This window comes from Aptenodytes patagonicus, chromosome 2 (assembly GCF_965638725.1).
Source record: "Aptenodytes patagonicus chromosome 2, bAptPat1.pri.cur, whole genome shotgun sequence".
In the NCBI taxonomy this organism is placed as follows: domain Eukaryota; kingdom Metazoa; phylum Chordata; class Aves; order Sphenisciformes; family Spheniscidae; genus Aptenodytes; species Aptenodytes patagonicus.
This window is the reverse complement of record NC_134950.1, coordinates 69,095,501-69,115,659: the sequence shown is the minus strand read 5'-3', so window position 1 is coordinate 69,115,659 and position 20,159 is coordinate 69,095,501. Positions and strand designations below refer to the sequence as shown.

At 44.6% G+C, this 20,159-nt stretch overlaps 1 protein-coding gene across 1 annotated transcript; it reads left to right on the top strand.

Moving 5' to 3' along the window:
• Positions 1-72: 72 nt before the first annotated feature.
• CAVIN4 (caveolae associated protein 4) lies at positions 73-20,130 on the top strand. The gene is made up of 2 exons (XM_076330178.1): positions 73-925; positions 18,012-20,130. The coding sequence occupies exons 1-2, from the start codon at positions 515-517 to the stop codon at positions 18,669-18,671; spliced, it is 1,071 nt and encodes a 356-aa protein (XP_076186293.1). The 5' UTR covers positions 73-514; the 3' UTR covers positions 18,672-20,130.
• The last annotated feature ends 29 nt before the right edge of the window (positions 20,131-20,159 follow it).

Sequence of the window (20,159 nt, the reverse complement as noted above, 5' to 3'; positions counted from 1 at the left end):
GCCTCTGGTTTAGTGTGTTTATTTGTTACCCCATGTGGTAATTGCAGCAAGCTGAAGACCTGAAGTTGTTTTGCTGGAAAAAACAACCGTGTTAGTTTTCCTGACTGCTCTGTGAATTCCTTCGGAGGAAAGCGCTCCAGTAACACGAAAACAAAAGTAGATCATTAAAAATATGCAAGTTTGCTTTCCTGCTTAATTAGTAAGTTACTTAACTTTCCTGGATTAACACTAATAACTTCATCAGTACAGAAGCGTGACCCTTTAAACGTGTGTTCCTTTCCAGACACTGCTTCCTAATTTTAGGGGTTTCATGTTGCTGAAAGTATCCGAACAATCATGTGTGGATATTTTGTAGTCAGAAGTATTTGACCAAGCTCCAGGAGTGGTGTTTCACGCCCCACTTTGAGCATCGCTGGAGCCAGCTGTCGCCCTGGCTCCCTGCAGCAGCACCAGAATCGTCCTGGCAGGATCACCGAAACTTCGCCTCCCGCCGACCTGGCTGAAGGCAGGCAAAATGGATCGCCGCGAAATCACCTCAGAGGCTGACAAAACCCACCAAAATCGTCTCTCCAGCGTCACCGAGGAGGAAGAAGAACAAGATGCAGCTTACACAATTGTGACGGTCCTGGACAAAGTCGCCAACATTGTGGACAGCGTGCAGGCGAGCCAGAAAAGGATAGAGGAGAGGCACAGGGAGATGGAAAACGCCATCAAGACCATACAGATTGACATTTTAAAGCTTGCCCAGGCACACGGCAATACAGGCTACACGGTGAACAAGTTACTGGAGAAAACCCGCAAAGTCAGCTCCACCGTGAAGGAGGTGCGGGCACGCGTGGAGAGGCAGAGCACCAGCGTGCAGAAGGTGGAAGCCAAACAAGAGGAGATGCTGAGGAAAAACAAATTCCGGGTCGTAATCTATCAGGTAACCGCGAGCCTAATTTCTTGTAGCACTCTCATTGTGCCACCTTCTTGGTAGCCGCTGGTAGGCATCGGTTAATGAACCAAAAGACGCAGTCTGTCCAACATGAGAGTTATTTTATGCATTCTTTAACATTGAGTTGTGCTCCTCAGTGCCTTTCAGCATGAACCTACTGACGGCAGCACACAGGGTCTATTATTAGTGTTGGTAGGTTTCTGAGCCAGCCATGTAAGATTAACTGCAGATCAGCAAGGACTATTTGTTGCCTCTCCGAAAGGTAATATGAGGCAGGCCCTGTAAATCTTGTCATACAAACCATGCCTGACATTCATCCCTGTTATTTTTTTCACCGTATTAGGTAGAAGTCCAAATAGCGAAAGTGTTTGCAGGCTCCCCGGAACACAAACTTTCTTCTAACACTAATTTCAAAACATATGGTTGATTTAACTTGCAGCATTACCCAGGCTTTCGTACTGCTGACAAATTGGGGCTTTTTTCATTGTCTCAGTCTATAGCAGTGTATGCACAAACTAAAGCTCAGACCCACAAACTCTTCATGACAGCAGATAGTACCTTGCATGCTCTACTTTGGAAATGGTTTAACGCAGCACTGTTCTTCCAATCATATCGGGCAAGCAAATTATACATTTTCATTCATTGACCTCATTGTAGGATGTTCATTGTTCTTATAAATTACTGAGTTTGAACAGGAGTGTCATGAAATGGCATGGTCTCGCCTACATTCATACAAGTAGGCAGTGCAGGCAGTTCATGGGGTCTGTCACTTGCTAGCGAGTGCTGTGAAACCCAGTTGTTTAATGGCCTGATCCTGCCATTTGCTGAAACTTCACAGTTCCCCAAGTCAATATAAAGTAAGAGTGTTTAATCTTTTGCCAGAAGCATAGTTTCTCTTTCGTACCAGTGAGTCCCCAAAGCTTCTTTCAAATGAGTTGTATTCATCATTAGGCATTCTTGAAAAGACCAGCCCTCGTGAGTAACACAATGCACCCTCATCGCCCAGCCTTACACCCTGGTCTTGCATCTGCTTGTACATAAATAACATTACTTGCAATGAATGGAGCCGTGTGTTTAACTGAGTATATTCACCACTGTATACAGCTGACAAATTCTTATGCATAATCTAGCTCTCTTAACTACTTTGTTTTCTGCTACTGGGAAGAAATAGCTAAAAAAAAAGCTGAAGGTAGGAAATGTTACCTCTTTAATGTTATGTTAGTACCACATGCAGCCAAATTGTGCCTCCCAGATTTTCTGACTTACTATGGATGTTCACGCGAAAGCATGGCACAATTTGGCCTATTGTTACAATTATTGCAAGCTGCACCATCATGATGGACTAGAAAACAGGCACTTTTGCTTTTTCCTCGCAAATAATTTCCCAGCTAAAGATAATAAGTATCTCCCCTGGTTAATGGCATAACGCCATTTCATTGATGGGCCTTTACCGTAATGTTTGCAGCAGAATCAATGCTTTGAAAATGTTTGTTCTTAAAACAGTGTTCATTACATAACGTAAATTTTTCTCCTAGTAAGACATGAGTTGTCATTTATTTTAAAATGTAGTGAAATATTGTGGAAATTGATTTACACACAGCTATAAAGAACAGGTGTTGCTATTTTCAGATATTTCATACAAAAGGTGGCTCTCACAATGCTTACTTTCTCTAAGAATCACCTTCAGTAGGAGTTTCTGAACCTTCTGCTGGTTTTGCTGGACAAGAATGACCTGCGCCCTGTTCCGTATGTCTAATTCTTAGGCGGTGCTTTTCAGGAAGGGAAACAGCATTTCTGAGTGGTGTCTTTCTAGCTTCCTACGGTAGTTGAGAACTGCCAGCCTTTTGTAGGGTAGATTGAAGAACCTTTTCCCTCGTGCTCGGAAGAGGAGCAGATATGCTGATCCTCCAGGATCTGATATTTAAAACTTTTCTGGAAGAGGAGAACTGCATTGCTCCACAAAAACTGGAACATGCTAGTGTGCTGAAGCTTTAAGGCACAGGGACACTTGTGAAAGTCTCTTTCACACAAGTGCAGTGATTTTCACACTGTTGATTTACACCGGTGTAGGCATACTGCTGGAGCGCCAAGACCTGAATGACTGAAGCTTGGCTACGATGAGTGGGAGTCTGTTAATAGCTACAGAATCAGCATACTCCCTTCACTATATTTTACAAATGGGAATAACCAAGTTGTTTACTTGGTGGCTGTGAGTGACAGCTCATCTGTAGTGAGATTTTTTTGTGATGGAGCCAAGGACCTCTGTGTAGCCAGCGTTGAATGCCTACGTGGGTGAGCGCACGTGGGTTTTAGTTTCAACTTTTCCCAGAACATCAGCATATGAGGAAAAGGGAAACACCAATTAAATCCTAAAGATTTTCTTTCAAGTGGATAGCTTTGATCTTATCATTGATAGAAGGAGTAGGCAGGTTGAAAAGGATCATTGGCTGGAGGACACTGTCCCAAGAGACCTCAGCCATGATGAAAAGAGTTGGCAATATCCCCGCATTAAAAAGAGAGAAAGTGATCATCCATGAGCGTAATGATTAGGGAAATTGAGAGCATTCATTTTTAAAAGGCCATGTGGTTGAGGAAAAGCTTTGGTAGCAGGCAGCTCTCCTCCCCAGGCTGATTGCATGAATAAAAATGCCAGGTTACTTCGAGTGAGGTCTTTGACCATGGAGTGCTATGTGCCTAAGGGTATAGTAGGGAATGCAAAGTACTTTATAGGTTGTGCAGGTCACTGTTCACTTCTGTTCAGGTTAGTCTGAATAACCAGCTGTGAGAGCTATCATTTCTCTGCAGTCAAAGAGCATCTAACACTTTAACTCATTCTGACTAAATTATTCAGAAATTAAAGGGTTGGTTTGTTTTTTTTTTAAATCCTGAAAGAATTTGTTTCGTTTGCTTTTCTGCATGTTCTGCAAGTCCCTCTTTGAATGTGAGCACACAGGCACCAGGAAGTCCGTGTTACAGTTACTGGGCTCTTTTCTATTATTATTTTACATAAGCACCATAAAGGAGTAACAACTTCCTATGAAGGGACACATGCATTTGTTTCACTCACTGCTGTCTGATGTTTAAAATTAGTGGACAGTCGCAGTGGACATGTCAGAAAGCAAGTAAGGTTATGGCTTGATTGGCCTACACAAACATGTTACAACTGATTTGCTTGCCCTGCGATTGCTCCACCGCACACACGGAGAGAGGCTAGCAGAAGCGGCTTTGCGTATGCCGCTCATATTATGCATAAATAAATTAAAATATAAGTGGCTTTTCCTGGCCACCGTCGTTCTGCAGCATAATGGCTTGGACAGTAAAAATGGTGAGATCCAGATGGGGACAATAATCTGAAAATCTGAAGTGGAAGCGCTTCCATCTGAAGTGGCAGTAAAAGTCAGGGTGTCATGAGCTCAAGAGATGAGGTTGCAAACACGGACTCTGAAAGACCTGGTGCACGAACTCGCCATCCATCGGCACGGAGTTTTAATTACAGCTATTCTGAGAAAAACCTGTGAGAGTAACCGTGACGTGAAAGGCAGCAAATATAACACTTCTATTTAAAAAAGACAAAGGAAACGATCTGAACCATTGCCATTCATCCGATATCATTCGGGCATAAGAATGGCAGGCTCTGAAGGGGCTCTGCAGAACAGAATCGTTAGTACCATGGAGTTAAATAGCTCACCAAGAGCAGATTGTGCTAGGTAACTCATATTTGAGTTTCTGTTTCACAGAAACATGAGAGGTCTTATCCTTTCTCATATTTATGTACCTGATATCTTACCTCATAAGGTAAGATAATCTGGAAAAACAAGACATGACAGTGGATTGTGTTGAAATGGGAAGTGAAGTTTGTGATGGGTTTCTAAAAGGGTTTGTTTCTAAGACTGTCTTTGTCAACTGTTTAATATTTTTGTTAAAGTTCTTGGCACAGAAAAAGGTGTGGATACTAATAAAACATGCTCAAAATGAGGTGCTGCGAGTCCAGAGAAAGAAATATAGACAAGGAACCAAATCATCTTTAGAGCTGGAGTAATGCTAATCTAAGTGTACACAGTGTCAATTCCTGTGCTTAGCAGAAGCCCTTGTTGTTAGTTTGTCTTCTGAAGCCCCATGGTTTGGAAAGGACAGAAAATGGTGTGTTAATTGCTCAGGAGATGACCAAAAGCCCACTTGATGGTGTGGCTCTTAAAAAAAGTGATACGTGAGCATGAAATGCTTCAGGCAAGATATTTCCAGAAGTGATAGAGAGACTGCCAGTACCCGTGTCCAAAACACTTCAGAGCCCACCTGGACTACCACGTACAGCTCTGATCACCCCTGTTGAAGTAAGTTGTGTTCAAACTGAACAGGTTTGGAAAACAGCTACCAGGCCGATCAGAGCAATGGGAAGCCCTGGTAAATGAGAGGAGACCAGGAGGTCCTAGCTTGGTTTAGTCCAGCAAGAAAAGAGGCTAAGAGACATTGTGGCTGTCATTTTTACATACATTGGGGCACGGATGAGGAGTCCAGTAAAGAACACTGTCAAAAAGATGAAATGGGTGTAAGCTGTCCATGAGTCAACTCAGGTCAGAAACCAGAAATGGATTCTTAGTCCTGGAGGCATGAGGGTCTGGACAAAGCCTTTGCTAGAACCCATGAGGAGAGAGGAAAACCTAAATTGCTATTAAAGTGAAGTCTGAAAACTTAATGAGAAAAAGGTGGTGTAGGTTGACTACCTGTGACAGCAGAGCACTGGCCTCAGACACAGAGGCCTCAGCAGCCCAATGACACGGGGCCTTTGTTGGAGTCTCATGGCATAAACCTTTTATATATTTTTACAGCTGGGACAGGTAATTGCCTTTGCTGAGATTACGGAGAATAAAAGAAACTCAACGGTTGTGTCAGAGTAGGTTGTAGCAAGAGTCCTTTGTTTGCAGTGTCAAGCCCGGTCCTACAGTTCAAAGCGCTGAGCTGCCCCTGTGCTGTGCAGCCAACCGCTGGCAGAGTGGCAGAGCCAGCGCTGAAGTACTGGAGGCAGCCAAGAAGATCATAAATTACCCATGATTTTTAGAAAAAAAACCATGGCTTTTAACCCGCTAAAGAAAAACTATGTTTCTAGGGACATGTTCACAAGGAAAGAGGAGAAAGGGAAATAAAAAAACCAAAATTAAAAAATAGCTGTTGGGCCATTTCTGTGTTCCTAAAATGAAATAGGTTGCATATTTCACAGGACTGTGTTCATAGCAGATTATAAACTTGACACTACACCAGTAGATTATAAACTTGACGCTACACCAATTGATCTGGTGTAACTGGAGTCCCCAGACCTGTTCCTTTGTGGTGATCCTCACAAGGGACAGGCAGTCATCTCCTCAGGGCTGCCATTGATTTTTTTCCACTCCACTGAGTGGTGGAAACAACTGATGTTAATTTACATTTGCGCTGGATGCAGCTGTTCAGGGCTTTGCTTGTGGTCGGCGTGCAAGCTAGCAGAAGAGCGTAGCTACATCATGAGCCTCTCGTGTCGTGCCTCTTCCCCACGGTCCTAGAGGCTGCCTGGAGTGACTTATCGACAGGAGCTGTAGCTGGCCGCTGTGGGCACACACGTATCTTCAGTGATACCCTTCATGCCTGAGGCCCACGTTCAAAAATGGACTTGCATCTGGGGACACGCAGTTGGGCTTTATATTCTCAGCACTACTGAAGACAGCTGAATCTTGCAGTTATTCCTTTAACACAGGAATAAAGCTCATCAGAACAGGGCAGGCACAGATGGGAGGGATATGTGAAGTCATTAACAGCCAAGTTCTGAATTCGGGACAGGATCCATCTTGCCAGGCATTAGACATCAGTAACGCAGATGTTTGTACATTTGGCCTGTAGACTCCCTTCAAACGAGCAGGGAGAAACGTATGGAGCCTGATTCACCTGACCTGCTGTAGACATCTACTTCTGGATACAGTTTCTACTTCATAAGTACCTGTTCTCTCCCTTGAGTTGAAAGAGTGTCCAGAAGCGAGTTCATATGGAGACATGGTTGCTTGGGCAGATGAGTTCAGCAGCTCCTGATGAATGGTTGAGTTTCTGTTGTACTTGAGAGCACTTCCCTGCTCTAGCTAGCTTGCAAGAGCAGTCACCTTGTTATGAATGAATGAATCAAAACATTACCAAACATATTTTTTGTCTTATCACACCTTGTGATCGCTCTTTCTCCTCCACTCACAAAGGGTTGGTATCTACAGATAAACTGGAAGTGAGAAATTTCACCAGTTTGATTGATTGCAAACCTGCGGACTGACCTGCAGAACTATTCCCTAGGCTAGCTCCATAAAACAACAGCAAAGCAAAGTAAGTGGGAAGCTTTAATGTTTCCCTGGAGCTGCAGTAGTCCTTTTTATGCAGCATGTGGTGGCCTGGAGCCAAGGGCTTCTCCGAGTGATGTGGTATAACTGGGTAACGCTCACTCGTTGTCTGTAGCTTGCTGCAGTCAGATAATGAGAGAATGAGCTGGGTTTCTTTATAGTCATTGTATGCTCCTGGTTAAATTACTGAATTTCTGACAGAATTTAAAGAAAAGGGATGTGTAGTAGGCTTCACAAAAGAGAACTGAGAGGGCTTGACTGTTCTGGCCGGGCTGCTTGTTCATTATGTAAAAATAATTCTAAATACAAGCAACAGCACTTGGCCATAAAGTCTTGCGTGCTGAAGTGTTTATTCTCTATCTACTTCACTTGATGAAATCCCTTAGGTGCCCTTTTAAAATAATCCTGTTTCTCTCTCATCTGAGCAGCTTTTTGGCCTGATGGCAGAAATTTTGAAATGGCATATTTGCAGAAAAAAATGAAAGGATCGCTTGAGATTTATAGAGCTTCACTCTTAACTGTTAGATTATGAGTAAAAGTACTGAATGATTTGTAATTGGTTATTCATCAGCGGTTTCGTATTGATTTAGAGAATAATTTCAAGGAGATGTTTTAGTGATTTACTTTGGCTGCCGGTTTGAATAACAAATCATTCATTTAGCATGCAAATATCTAGGATTTTTTTAAAACATTGTGGCGATGCAGTTTCCTGCCCATACGCTGCCAGTCATTTGCATCTCCAGTTGTCATAGACACGGCAGCAGCACCGGACCAGGCGCTGGGTGGCCTTCGACCATTTTGCTGCTTCGTGCTCTGCTTCAGAGTTGTCAGGTGATCACCAGTCCCATCTGTGCCTGTGTTAATCACCACCTGCACCTTCCCTGTCACCCATCCCAAGGCTGAAAGATCATTTGCCGTTACCTTTTTCCCTGTACAACACAATGTCTCCCAGTTACGGAGTTTCATCTGTCTCTCCTCCCTACTTTTCCTGCGAGCAGTTTCTTTAGGAGCATTTTGAGTCTTGATTTTTTTTATCTATATATAATGTAATTATATATAAAAGATATGATTTTGTAATATATATATAATTTAATTATTTATTTGGTCATTCCGTTTTTCTCTGTTATTGTTTTTTGTATTTTAAAAAAAATTGTTCTGCTAAAGTTTTAATTGAAATTAGATAATAGTTGAGAGCTGATAACAGTTGCCTTTAATAAAGCTTGTTAGAATTACATTTTGAAGCTATTTGAAATGAGAATGCAAAACTGGTTTATAGCATTTCTAGCATATATTTACACATAAGACAATGTATTTTATTTTTTTTCTCCTTGCCGACTCTAGAAGCCCAGTCTGGGCTTCGAAATACAAACCCAGAATATGTGTGCAAAAAAACCATGAAAGGACAAGGGGGACTAAAGCTCCTGAACTGGCCACACCCATTAAAATGCCCTTATGTCCCATTAGTTTTTATTTTTAAATTACATTCTAATAAAATTATTACTGAAATAATCATTAAAAGTGTTAATGTACTTAAAGCCTAAGTATTGTTGTACAGTGATACTGTCACTGCTTCATCTAGCAAATCCAGTGGACTCTAAATCAGCAACACACCTTTTCTTAATGAAAATAATACTGCTGCTGCTATTAATTATTGGTCCCACCTGTGCTTACAAAGCTAAAGAGTGGAGATTTAGCTAACAAGTTTGTGAGGGAATTTTTTTAACAACCCTTTTTCCTTTGCACAGCCTCACTGACCTTGCTGAAGGCATGACATTCCTCTTCCAGGAGCCCCTTTGGCTTATTTGCTCCTTAGTTCAGCAGTAAGAGAGAAAGGTGCTATTAGAGCCGACCTGATCTTTGCCAGGACACAACTGCAGCAAAATACCTGAGACATCGCTAAACAATTTGCTCTGCCGTTTCCCTTCTTTCCCTGCCCAGAGATGAGAAGAGCCTGACTGTGCAGGCAGGGTTATCAAGGAGGCACATTTTGAGACAGTCTCTTTTCCCCCGCAGTTTTCAATTACCCGAGCATCGCTGCCTCAAGAGTCTCATAACACTGATTAGGGGCATTGCCACATTTGAGATAATTTACCTACTGTTTTTAAGGTTTCTGTGAGGTGAAAAAGAGTCAGCACCTTGCGCTCTGCATAGTTTAAGGAGCAGGTGCGTTAGCCTTCCTTCATAAACGCCTTGTTATATCCTATGGGAGAACAATGCTCCTGCTGTGATCCCTTCCTTGAGATCAGGAGACGCCGGCAGTGCCTGCAAACTGGTCAGCGCCCTCACGCGTGGGTGCAGAGCAGCCAGAATTTTGGCAGCCGATGAAAAGTTCGCAGAGCGAAAGGAGTGTGTGAAGGACACAGACTACATCCCTTCGAAAATTTTCTAATTGTGAATTAAATTGAAATGGGAGCAGAGGGCGAAAATGGCAATGATGGAGTCAGAATTTCTCGGGAACCCAATGTTAGAAACATCTGGGTTTCAATACTCACTGTCCCCGAAGCCATCCGTTCAAATCAATGCCACGCTGGCCTTCTTCACCAAAGCTGAGGTTTACTCACATGTTTACTTTGTATTCAGCCAGGCCCTTAAAACCTCAAACTTCTTTGGCTAGGCACATCTGAGAAGTTAAATACTCAAAACCCAAGAAAAGACGAAGTTCAGGTTTAAAATGCTTTCTTAGCAAACTTACTGTGCCGGGGCATCACCAGCCCCTCCTGAATTGTACGACCGTTCTGTTACGGTGTTATACCTTTAAGTTTTGTTTGTTAAAGTTGTTTCTTAAGCAGTGGATCTAACTAACCTCACAGCTTTGTGGCCTCTGTATTTCTCTCTCTGCCTGGCTGAACTGCAAAGGTCTCCAGGCTTTCTCCTTATCACTGCCACCAATGCCTTCAGTCCTTCCTCTGCTTCCTCTGGAAGCCTTTCTCCTTCCAGACCTCATTTCCTTCCACATACATGCATTTTTCCAAAATACTTCCAGTTTCAACAACACAACATCTAATCTGACTCCTTTCTCCCTTCTCCCCTCCTACACACATTCATAACACACACACACACACCCCCTCTTCTCAGCACCCCCATCACCTGCCAAAAACGTCGGGTCCAGATCTACAAGCGAGGTACCTGAGCCACGGGCGTGTTTGCTCAGGACAGACGTCAGCTGGGAGGACAGACAGAATGACTCACAACACAGCAGGCTCCTCAGCAGAGAGCTTATTTCTCCATGTCTGAGCTCAGCTCCCTTCTCAGATTGGTGGGAAATGCCCAAATGTTTACGTGTTAGTGGAGAGGCCGTGTAAGGGTGAGAAGGTGGGAGCTGTGTCATGTGAGCGTATACGCTACACTTTTTGTACAAAAATAAGACAACTTCCAAATCAACCACTTACATGACTGACTTCCAAACATCTTTCTTGGAGGAGAAGGGAAAAAATTGTTTTGTTTTGAAAGGTTCACGTCTATTTTCAGTTTCTTGAGAGGTGGACTAACTTTTCAGATTATGGCCAACGAGCACATCGGGACCAGTGTGAGCACCCTCTGCAGGGTGTGCCCTCTCCAGGTGTGCCCTCTCCAGGTGTGCACATCGCCTCTGAGCTCGCAGCAGCAGAGCCCTTCGCTGAAGAAATCTCTTACACAGAAGTGATCACTAAGGGAAAGACAGACAAGAATAGTGCAACAAAAGGTGCCTCCCAGTCGGCTGGAGTGATGAAAGGGAAGGGGAATGATCAGCTTCCACAGATTCGTTTCGTGGTTTCTGGTTCTGGCGTACGCATGTCTTTGTTTTCTGTCAGTAGGCGGGGCAAGCAGAGTACATGTCCTTTGTATTAACCAATAGACAGACCATATGACTGCACTCCTCTTTCCTCAAGAAATCAGGTTAAAAATACCTGACTGTTTGGTGTCATCTTTTACTGTGAAATAATCTCCTGTCTTCATTTTATTTGAACACTTACAAATTTAGCTTAAAGATCCTCCCTTACCTCCCATGAGGTGGTGGTGGCAGATACGAGTCCTTCCTAGCAAAATGCTTAAGCAGAATTTTAACTAAAAGCTTGCAAGTAGCATCATCGATTGCTCAACTCCTTCTCGCCCTCCTCTAAGATTGGGCTGCCCAGCCCTGCTATTTCCAGTCCTATCTGCTTTCAAGCCAAGAAGAAAGCTGTCACCCGGTTTAGGGCTTTGTCCTGTGCAACTGAAATCAGTAGGTGTTTTGTCTTTGCTTTTAGTGAGTCTATAAATGAGCTGGTAGCTACATACTTTGACCCCATCAATTTCCCACCTGGTGCTAAAACTTACTGTTCCTACTTTAGGGAGGATGAGCTCCTACCTTCTCTCTACCCCATCGATACCTAGTGCTAAGAAGAAACGGGGAGGGGCGGGAGAGAGAAAGCAAGCAGACGAGAAAGCTCTCCTACTGAGCCTAAATCACTGTATTTTTATTATGACCCCCCCTAACATGCTAGCCAGTTTCACTAATACTTTCCACTTTGGTAACATCTTCCATCCAGAAACCTTGAGAGGAGGTAGAAACTCATACTAATTTTTAGCCTTGCTACATTTGATTCTGCAAGATGTGTGCAGAAACCAAGGAAGAGAAAATCAGAGATTTGGCAAAGATCATTCTCAGAGTCTGTAGCAGAATGAAAAATGTTCCTCAGGACCTGCAGCTCTCGTTTCTGTGTCTTGTCTACAAGGCCTTCATCTCACGCGTTATTGTTCATAAGTCTTAATTCTAACACGTGTATGACAGTTAAAGCGCTCTCTTCTTTAGCTAATAGACTATAAAGCTAAATACAATAAAAATCTGGCAAACAATTGACAAAAAGCACAGAAAAAATTGTTCTTCTCCCAAAGAAAGACAGCTTAAATATTGCAGAGAAAATAGTCTCTCTGCCTTCTCCCTTTGTAAAAATAATCTTCATATGAACAGCATACCCTATTCACCATATTGTATTCATTTCTCTACGTATTGAAATTTCAGAATAGTCATTCTGGAAACATTTTTGTTACCATTTCAGCTGACAGAGTGGGCTATAATTTACAAACTTTGAGGAATTATTATCCAGCTGTGTTTTAGTTCATTTTCAGAAAAGAAGGGATTATGTTTATATATAGAAGTCTTTATATAATTAATGTTAATTTGCACGTTAATGAAAATGATTATTAGCAAAGCATTGTAGTTTTGTTCCTGCTGATTTTGGCAGATGAGTTGAATAACATTCTGCTGTAATCAATGCAACATAACTCATCGCTACTTTTTCTAAGCATTAACAACTATTTTACTAGAGGGTTTTTAACGAAGCCAAGGCATGATGACAGACTCTTAAGTGGGCTTTATCTGCCAAATAGCTTAATGTATTTTATTTTACATATTGCTAATACTCTGTAAAATAACATGAAACATGACTTGCTACTAATGAGTCACTGGGAAAAATGACAGACATCTTTTTGGCCAGAAGTCAGTTCACAGCAAAATATTCAGTAAGACTGACCCATTCTTCGCGGGTTCACAACTTCTAATCTCTCTCCCGTTTTCTGCATTAAGGCAATAATACTAAGGATAGAGCCCAGACACTGTCATGCCTCAGAAATCAGCTGAAGTAGTTACTACTAGTGGGAAACAGCTTATAGAAGTTTTATATAGCTGTTGTACCTGTCTGCACCCTAAAGGGCTGCTCCTCTTGAGGGAAGAGCACATGCACGTGCACATAAACAGCTAGTAGGGAAGAAGGGGCTGGCATTGTCCGTCTCATACACCTCCTACAAGTTATGGGTTTTCTACTCTGCATACACTAGTACTTCTAGACAGAAGTGACTCACTGACACTAAGCCACAAATTTATAATGTCCATGTAGACAGCAGTCTTCAGATCAGGCGATCAACTCTCTTAGGAGATTCTCCTTGTTCAGATAAATTGTACTACTGAATCCTTCCATTACCACAAGCTTTTTTCCTTTTTTTGCACGTCCTTAACCACTAAGTGATTCTTGGTAAATTATTTGTTTACCGTGGACAGCTTTTGAAAGTCTTCGAGTGTGTGTCTTCGAGTTTTGACCCTCTAGCAGTCTTTCTTTGGAGGCTCTACATACATTCCTAGTGCTAAGATATCGAGGATAGTCACCATAGAATCATAGAATCATTAAGGTTGGAAAAGACCTTTAAGGTCATCAAGTCCAACTGTCAACCCAACACCACCATGCCCACTAAACCATGGCCCTAAGCGCCTCATCTACTCGTCTTTTAAATACCTCCAGGGATGGGGACTCAACCACTTCCCTGGGCAGCCTGTTCCAATGTTTCACCACTCTTTCAGGAAATAAATTTTTCCTCACATCCAATCTAAACCTCCCCTGGCGCAACTTGAGGCCATTTCCTCTCATCCTATCGCTTGTTACTTCGGAGAAGAGACCGACACCCACCTCCCTACAACCTCCTTTCAGGTAGTTGTAGAGAGCGATGAGGTCTCCCCTCAGCCTCCTTTTCTCCAGGCTAAACAACCCCAGTTCCCTCAGCCGCTCCTCATAAGACTTGTTCTCCAGACCCCTCACCAGCCTCGTTGCCCTTCTCTGGACACGCTCCAGCACCTCAACGTCCTTCTTGTAGTGAGGGGCCCAAAACTGAACACAGTATTCGAGGTGCGGCCTCACCAGGGCCGAGTACAGGGGCACCATCACTTCCCTACTCCTGCTGGCCACACTATTTCTGATACAGGCCAGGATGCCATTGGCCTTCTTGGCCGCCTGGGCACACTGCCGGCTCATGTTCAGCCGGCTGTCGACCAGCACCCCCAGGTCCTTTTCTGCAGGGCAGCTTTCCAGCCACTCTTCCCCAAGCCTGTAGCGTTGCATGGGGTTGTTGTGGCCGAAGTGCAGGACCGGCACTTGGCCTTGTTGAACCTCATACAGTTGGCCTCGGCCCATCGATCCAGCCTGTCCAGGTCCCTCTGCAGAGCCTTCCTACCCTCCAGCAGATCAACACTCCCGCCCAACTTGGTGTCGTCTGCAAACTTACTGAGGGTACACTCGATCCCCTCATGCAGATCATTGATAAAGATATTGAACAAGACCGGCCCCAAAACTGAGCCCTGGGGAACACCGCTCGTGACCGGCCGCCAACTGGATTTAACTCCATTCACCACAACTCTCTGGGCCCGGCCGTCCAGCCAGTTTTTTACCCAGTGCAGAGTCCACCTGTCTAAGCCGTGAGCCGCCAGCTTCTCTAGGAGAATGCTGTGGGAGACGGTGTCAAAGGCCTTGCTGAAGTCCAGGTAGACCACATCCACAGCCTTTCCCTCATCCACTAGGCGGGTCACCTGGTCATAGAAGGAGATCAGGTTGGTCAAGCAGGACCTGCCTTTCATGAACCTGTGCTGGTTGAGCCTGATCCCCTGGTTGTCCCACACATGCCTTGTGAGTGCCCTCAAGATGAACTGCTCCATAATCTTCCCTGGCACCGAGGTCAGGCTGACAGGCCTGTAGTTCCCTGGATCCTCCTTCCGGCCCTTCTTGTAGATGGGCGTCACATTGGCAAGCCTCCAGTCATCCGGGACCTCCCCCGTTAGCCAGGACTGCTGATAAATGATGGAGAGTGGCTTGGCGAGCACCTCCGCCAGCTCCCTCAGCACTCTTGGGTGGATCCCATCCGGCCCCATAGACTTGTGAGCGTCCAGGTGGCGTAGCAGGTCATTAACTGCTTCCTCTTGGATTATGGGGGGTTCATCCTGCTCGCCGTCCCTGTCTTCCAGCTCGGGGGGCCAAGTACCCTGAGGATAACTGGTCTGCCTGTTAAAGACTGAGGCAAAGAAGGCATTAAGTACCTCAGCCTTTTCCTCATCCTTGGTGACAATGTTCCCCCCCGCATCCAATAAAGGATGGAGATTCTCCTTGGCTCTCTTCTTGTCATTAATATACTTGTAAAAACTTTTTTTGTTGTCTTTAACGACAGCGGCCAGATTGCGTTCTAGCTGGGCTTTTGCCTTTCTCATTTCCTCTCTGCACGACCTAACAAGATCCCTGTACTCTTCTCAGGTTGCCTGCCGCTTCTTCCACAAGTGGTAAACTCTCCTTTTTTTCCTGAGTCCCAGCAAGAGCTCCCCGTTCAGCCAGGCCGGTCGTCTTCCCTGCCCGTTCTTCTTACGGTGTACAGGGACAGCCTGCTCCTGCGCCTTTAAGACTTCCTTCTTGAAGATCGTCCAGCCTTCCTGGACCCCTTTGCCCTTCAGGACTGTCTCCCAAGGGACTCTCTCAACCAGTGTCCTGAACAGGCCAAAGTCCGCCCTCTGGAAGTCCATGGTTGCGGTTTTGCTGCCCCCCCTCCTTACTTCACGAAGAATGGAGAATTCTACCATTTCATGGTCACTAAGCCCAAGACGGCCTCCGACCACCACATCTCCCACCAGTCTTTCTCTGTTTGTAAACAGCAGGTCGAGCGAGGCACCTCCCCTGGTAGGCTCACTTACCAGCTGTGTCAGGAAGTTGTCTTCCACACACTCCAGGAACCTCCTAGACTGTTTCCTCTCTGCCGTGTTGTATTTCCAGCAGACGTCCGGGAAGTTGAAGTCCCCCACGAGAACAAGGGCTAGCGATTGTGAGAATTCTGCCAGCCGCTTGTAGAACACTTCATCCGCCCCTTCATCCTGGTTGGGTGGTCTATAACAGACTCCCAGCAGGATATCTGCCTCGTTGGCCTTCCCCCTCATCCTTACCCATAAACACTCGACCGTATCATCATCACAATCGTTGAGCTCTATACAATCGAAACACTCCCTAACATACAGGGCCACCCCACCGCCTCTCCTTCCTCGCCTGTCCCTTCTGAAGAGTCTATAGCCATCCATTGCAGCACTCCAGTCGTGAGAGTCACCCCACCATGTTTCTGTGATGGCGACTAAGCCATAGCTATCCCGCTGCACCATGGCTTCCAGCTCCTCCTGCTTGCCGCCCATGCTGCGTGTGTTGGTGTAGATGCACTTGAGCTGGGCTATCGATTTCGCCCCCAGCATCGGCACGCCACCCCTAGGCTCATCTCTAGTGAGCCTGGTTTTATCCCCTTCCCCCTTCGAACCTAGTTTAAAGCCCTCTCAATGAGCCCTGCCAATTCATGAGCCATGATCCTTTTCCCCCTGTGAGACAGCTGGACTCCGTCTGTCACCAGCAGGCCCGGTGCCATGTAAACCTCCCCGTGATCAAAAAATCAAAATTTGCCAATGGCACCAACCCAAGCCACGTGTTGATCAGGTGTGTTTTCCTGCTCCTTTTAGGATTCTTCCCTGCCACTGTAGGGATAGAGGAAAACACTACCTGTGCTCCCGACCCTTCAACCAGTCGCCCCAGTGCCCTGAAGTCCCTTTTGATCACTGCAGGACTTCTCTCTGCAACCTCATCACTGCCAGCCTGTATAACCAGCAGCGGGTAGTAATCAGAAGGCCGTACCAGACCAGGGAGCTTCCTAGTGATGTCTCTGACCTGGGCCTCAGGGAGGCAGCAGACTTACCTGTGCGATGGGTCCGGTCGGCATATCGGGCCCTCTGTTCCCCTCAGAAGGGAATCGCCTATGACAATTACCCTCCTTTTTTTCTTAGCAGAGGCAGTCATAATGCGTGGGGCTGACTGTCTCACCCTAGGCGACCCCCCGGATGGACCTTTGTCTACATCCTTGTTTGCCTGGCCCTCAAGTTCCAGGGCCCCATATCTGTTGTGTAAAGGCAACTGGGAAGGTGAGGGAGGCCAGGTGGGGGTTCGCCTGGCACCCTGAGCAGGGACCTGTTTCCATTCCCCCCTGTCGCTTAGGTCCCCTCCTTCTGCCTGGTGGCAAGAGGGCAGGGGATCCTCTGCTTCTCGCGGAGCCTCCATCTGCTGCCTTTGCCTCAGGGATGGTAGGGTGTGGCTCCACTAATCTATCTCCCACCACTTCCAAGCATGCAGCTAATATGTATCATATATAAGTATCTAATGCCGCATGCTCATACAGGTCACCGAACTCACCACAGGAGATAGAGGTGCTTGCTCTGCATCATTCATATTTTTCCAGATGGAACAAGCCAAGTTCATCTCAGCAATGGTGCAGGTGCTGGGTGAATTGTATGGAATTGGTTTTAGCGAATAAGATCTCATTCCTTTAGTGACTTTGTCCCCTTGTGGAGCCAGCGCATGTAAGTTAATATGTTGGGGTTCGTCCCCTTCTGGGCAGCAACAGAATTGTTTAAGTTCCAATTAGTCAAAAATGTGCAATTCTCTTGGTGACAGTAAAGGACTGAAACTACTGGTATCATTGAGGCACTCATTTGGAGAGTGTACAGCTGACACAAGCACAAGAGCCTCTTTTGTCTACAGGATGTCTACTTTCACTGGTGCGGAATAATGGATCTAGGTCCAATCTCTGAGAAGCAGATAAGCTTCAAAAAAAAAAGTGAGCTAGACAAATCTACTCTGAAAACCATTAGGGGCCAATACACGTAAGACCATGGCATTCATTAGTTTCAGGCAGAACCACACTGAAAAGAAATCTTTAATCAGGCATAATGTCTTTACAGAACATGGCGAAGGTTTCTTCTGCTGTTTGTATTCTGTATAGTTCACATACGATGGATGGTACGAGCCTACCTTACTTTGTTACAATACTGCATTTCAGTTAGCATGAATTAAGTACAGGCCAACAACCAAAATGCTTGAATCGCCATCCTTTTAAAACACACTTGCTAGAAGATGACTCTGTGCTTTCATTCACAGGAGGAAACCGAGTGTCCTTCGTCTCTCTCTGTTATCAAAGAGAGGACAGCAGGTGAATCTCTAGAGGATGATTTCTTCCCACCTGATGATCTGTCTTCTGATGAAGAATATTATATCGAAGAAAGCAAAGCAACCCAGTTCAAGAAATCAGGCATGAGGCGCATAGATGATATCAAAAAGGCATTTTCAAGGGAAAATATCCAAAAGACGAGACAAAATTTTGGCAAGAAGGTAAACAGGCTTCGAACTAGAATAGTGACCCCTGAGAGGAGAGAGAGGATCAGGCAGTCAGGAGAGAGACTGAAACAATCTGGGATAAGGATCAAGAAAACCATTTCACAAGCTGCCCCAACGAAGGAGACGTTCAAGATCCATAAAAAAAATAAAGAACGAACAGGAGCCGAAGGTCAGGAGGGGATCCAGGAAGCCGGTGCGCACATCGCCTCTGAGCTCACAGCAGCAGAGCCCTTCACTGAAGAAATCTCTTACACAGAAGTGATCACTAAGGTAAAGAAAGACAAGAATAGTGCAACAAAAGGTGCTTCCCAGTCAACTGAAAAAGGAGTGACAATCCCAGAAGTTGTTCTTAAGCAGGAAGGAAAAGGAGGAGGAAGAGGAGGTGATGATGTCCCTTTGCTAGACTTAAAGCAATCGGCATAAGGAATCAGTTAGCAAACACACCATACTACCCCTTACTGAACAAGAGATAACACAGTATGTATTCACTCAGCTTTAGAAAAACGTGTGAATTTGTGTTGTATCACAAAACGTGCTGGTGGGTGTTCTATCATTTACACGGGTGTCTGTAGTGTTGTCTTCCTGACAAAAGCCAAGCCATGCAAACTGAATGAAGGGGCTCCCCCCGCCCCGTCTTGCAGTGTGCCGATAGCCATTATTAACCCAAATGGAACTCGCATGTCAAAGGGAGATGGAAATCTGCTGTATTTTCAAGATTGATTTAGCAGTCACTTTACAGCCTAATCACTCTCTTTAGTTTTATGTACAACGGTATGGTAATTATTTCCGTTATCTTACACCAACTCCTCTAATCAGAAAACAGTAACAAAGCTATTACTTCATATTAGCAAAAGGAAGAACTATGGAAAATGTCCATTTAGCTACACAAATCTTTTCGTTTAAGGGCCCTCACTGAAACAGCAGGAGCAGGAAATTCCTGCTTTATCCAGGGTGTGACAAAATGTGGCAGGAATGATAGGGTTTTGAGTAAATTGTGTTTCTTCTCAGTGGAAAAGAGAAGCTCCTGAAATGACTAACGATTATTTCCAGAGTTCTGGAAGAGGAAGGTTTGATGTACGTAAGCAATGAATTTTCTGCACTTATGGAGTAAGAATAAAAAAGCAGAAGACACATTAAATATGGAATAGCAGGAGGAAAAGAGAATGAGGTATCGTATTCCCGTTTTGGAAAGATGCGATTGTGAGAAGGGCAAGGGTATGAAGCTGTAAAAGAGAAATAAGATTAATGCATGGGTTCTGGATAAATAGAGAAAAAGATTAAAATATTGTAACTGAAGTTTCCTTGAGATCTTTTAAAGAATTGTTACTCTAGCCAGAGGATCATAGGGCTCATGGACATAACTGACCAGACAAGGGAATTGTTTTGCTTTCCATTCTCTGTGCTTTTTCTGAACTTCACTGCAATTAAAATCTATCCTACAAAGCCGCTGAAGTACAGAGCCAATCCATAACCCAATTCTTTGTTTCCTATCATCATCGTTATCGACCAGCCACAGCCTCAGGGATTATGAGACAGACACCCTTTGGAGTATGGAATGCTGTTTATTTGCAACACTCAGGAGCCAGTGCCCTGACATCAGATATGTTTGTAAACACAACCGCTACGCTGACGTGGGGTGCAGGACTGTATTGCTCTCTTCATTCTTAAATGGAGTTGCCTTCAAAGCACTTACCTAAAGCAATGTTAGTCATTACTATCTGTGTGAAACTTGTACAATATTGCCAAAAGCTGTATGATTGTATTTAATATCTCAGATTCATTTTAACAGCAGAGCATAACTTGGTTATCTATATACATTGTTTGAGGACTCCCAGCTAATTGTTAATCTATAATTTAAATATAATTAGTTTGATTTCAAATATTCCGCCTGCCAGTTCTTTCATTTAGTCT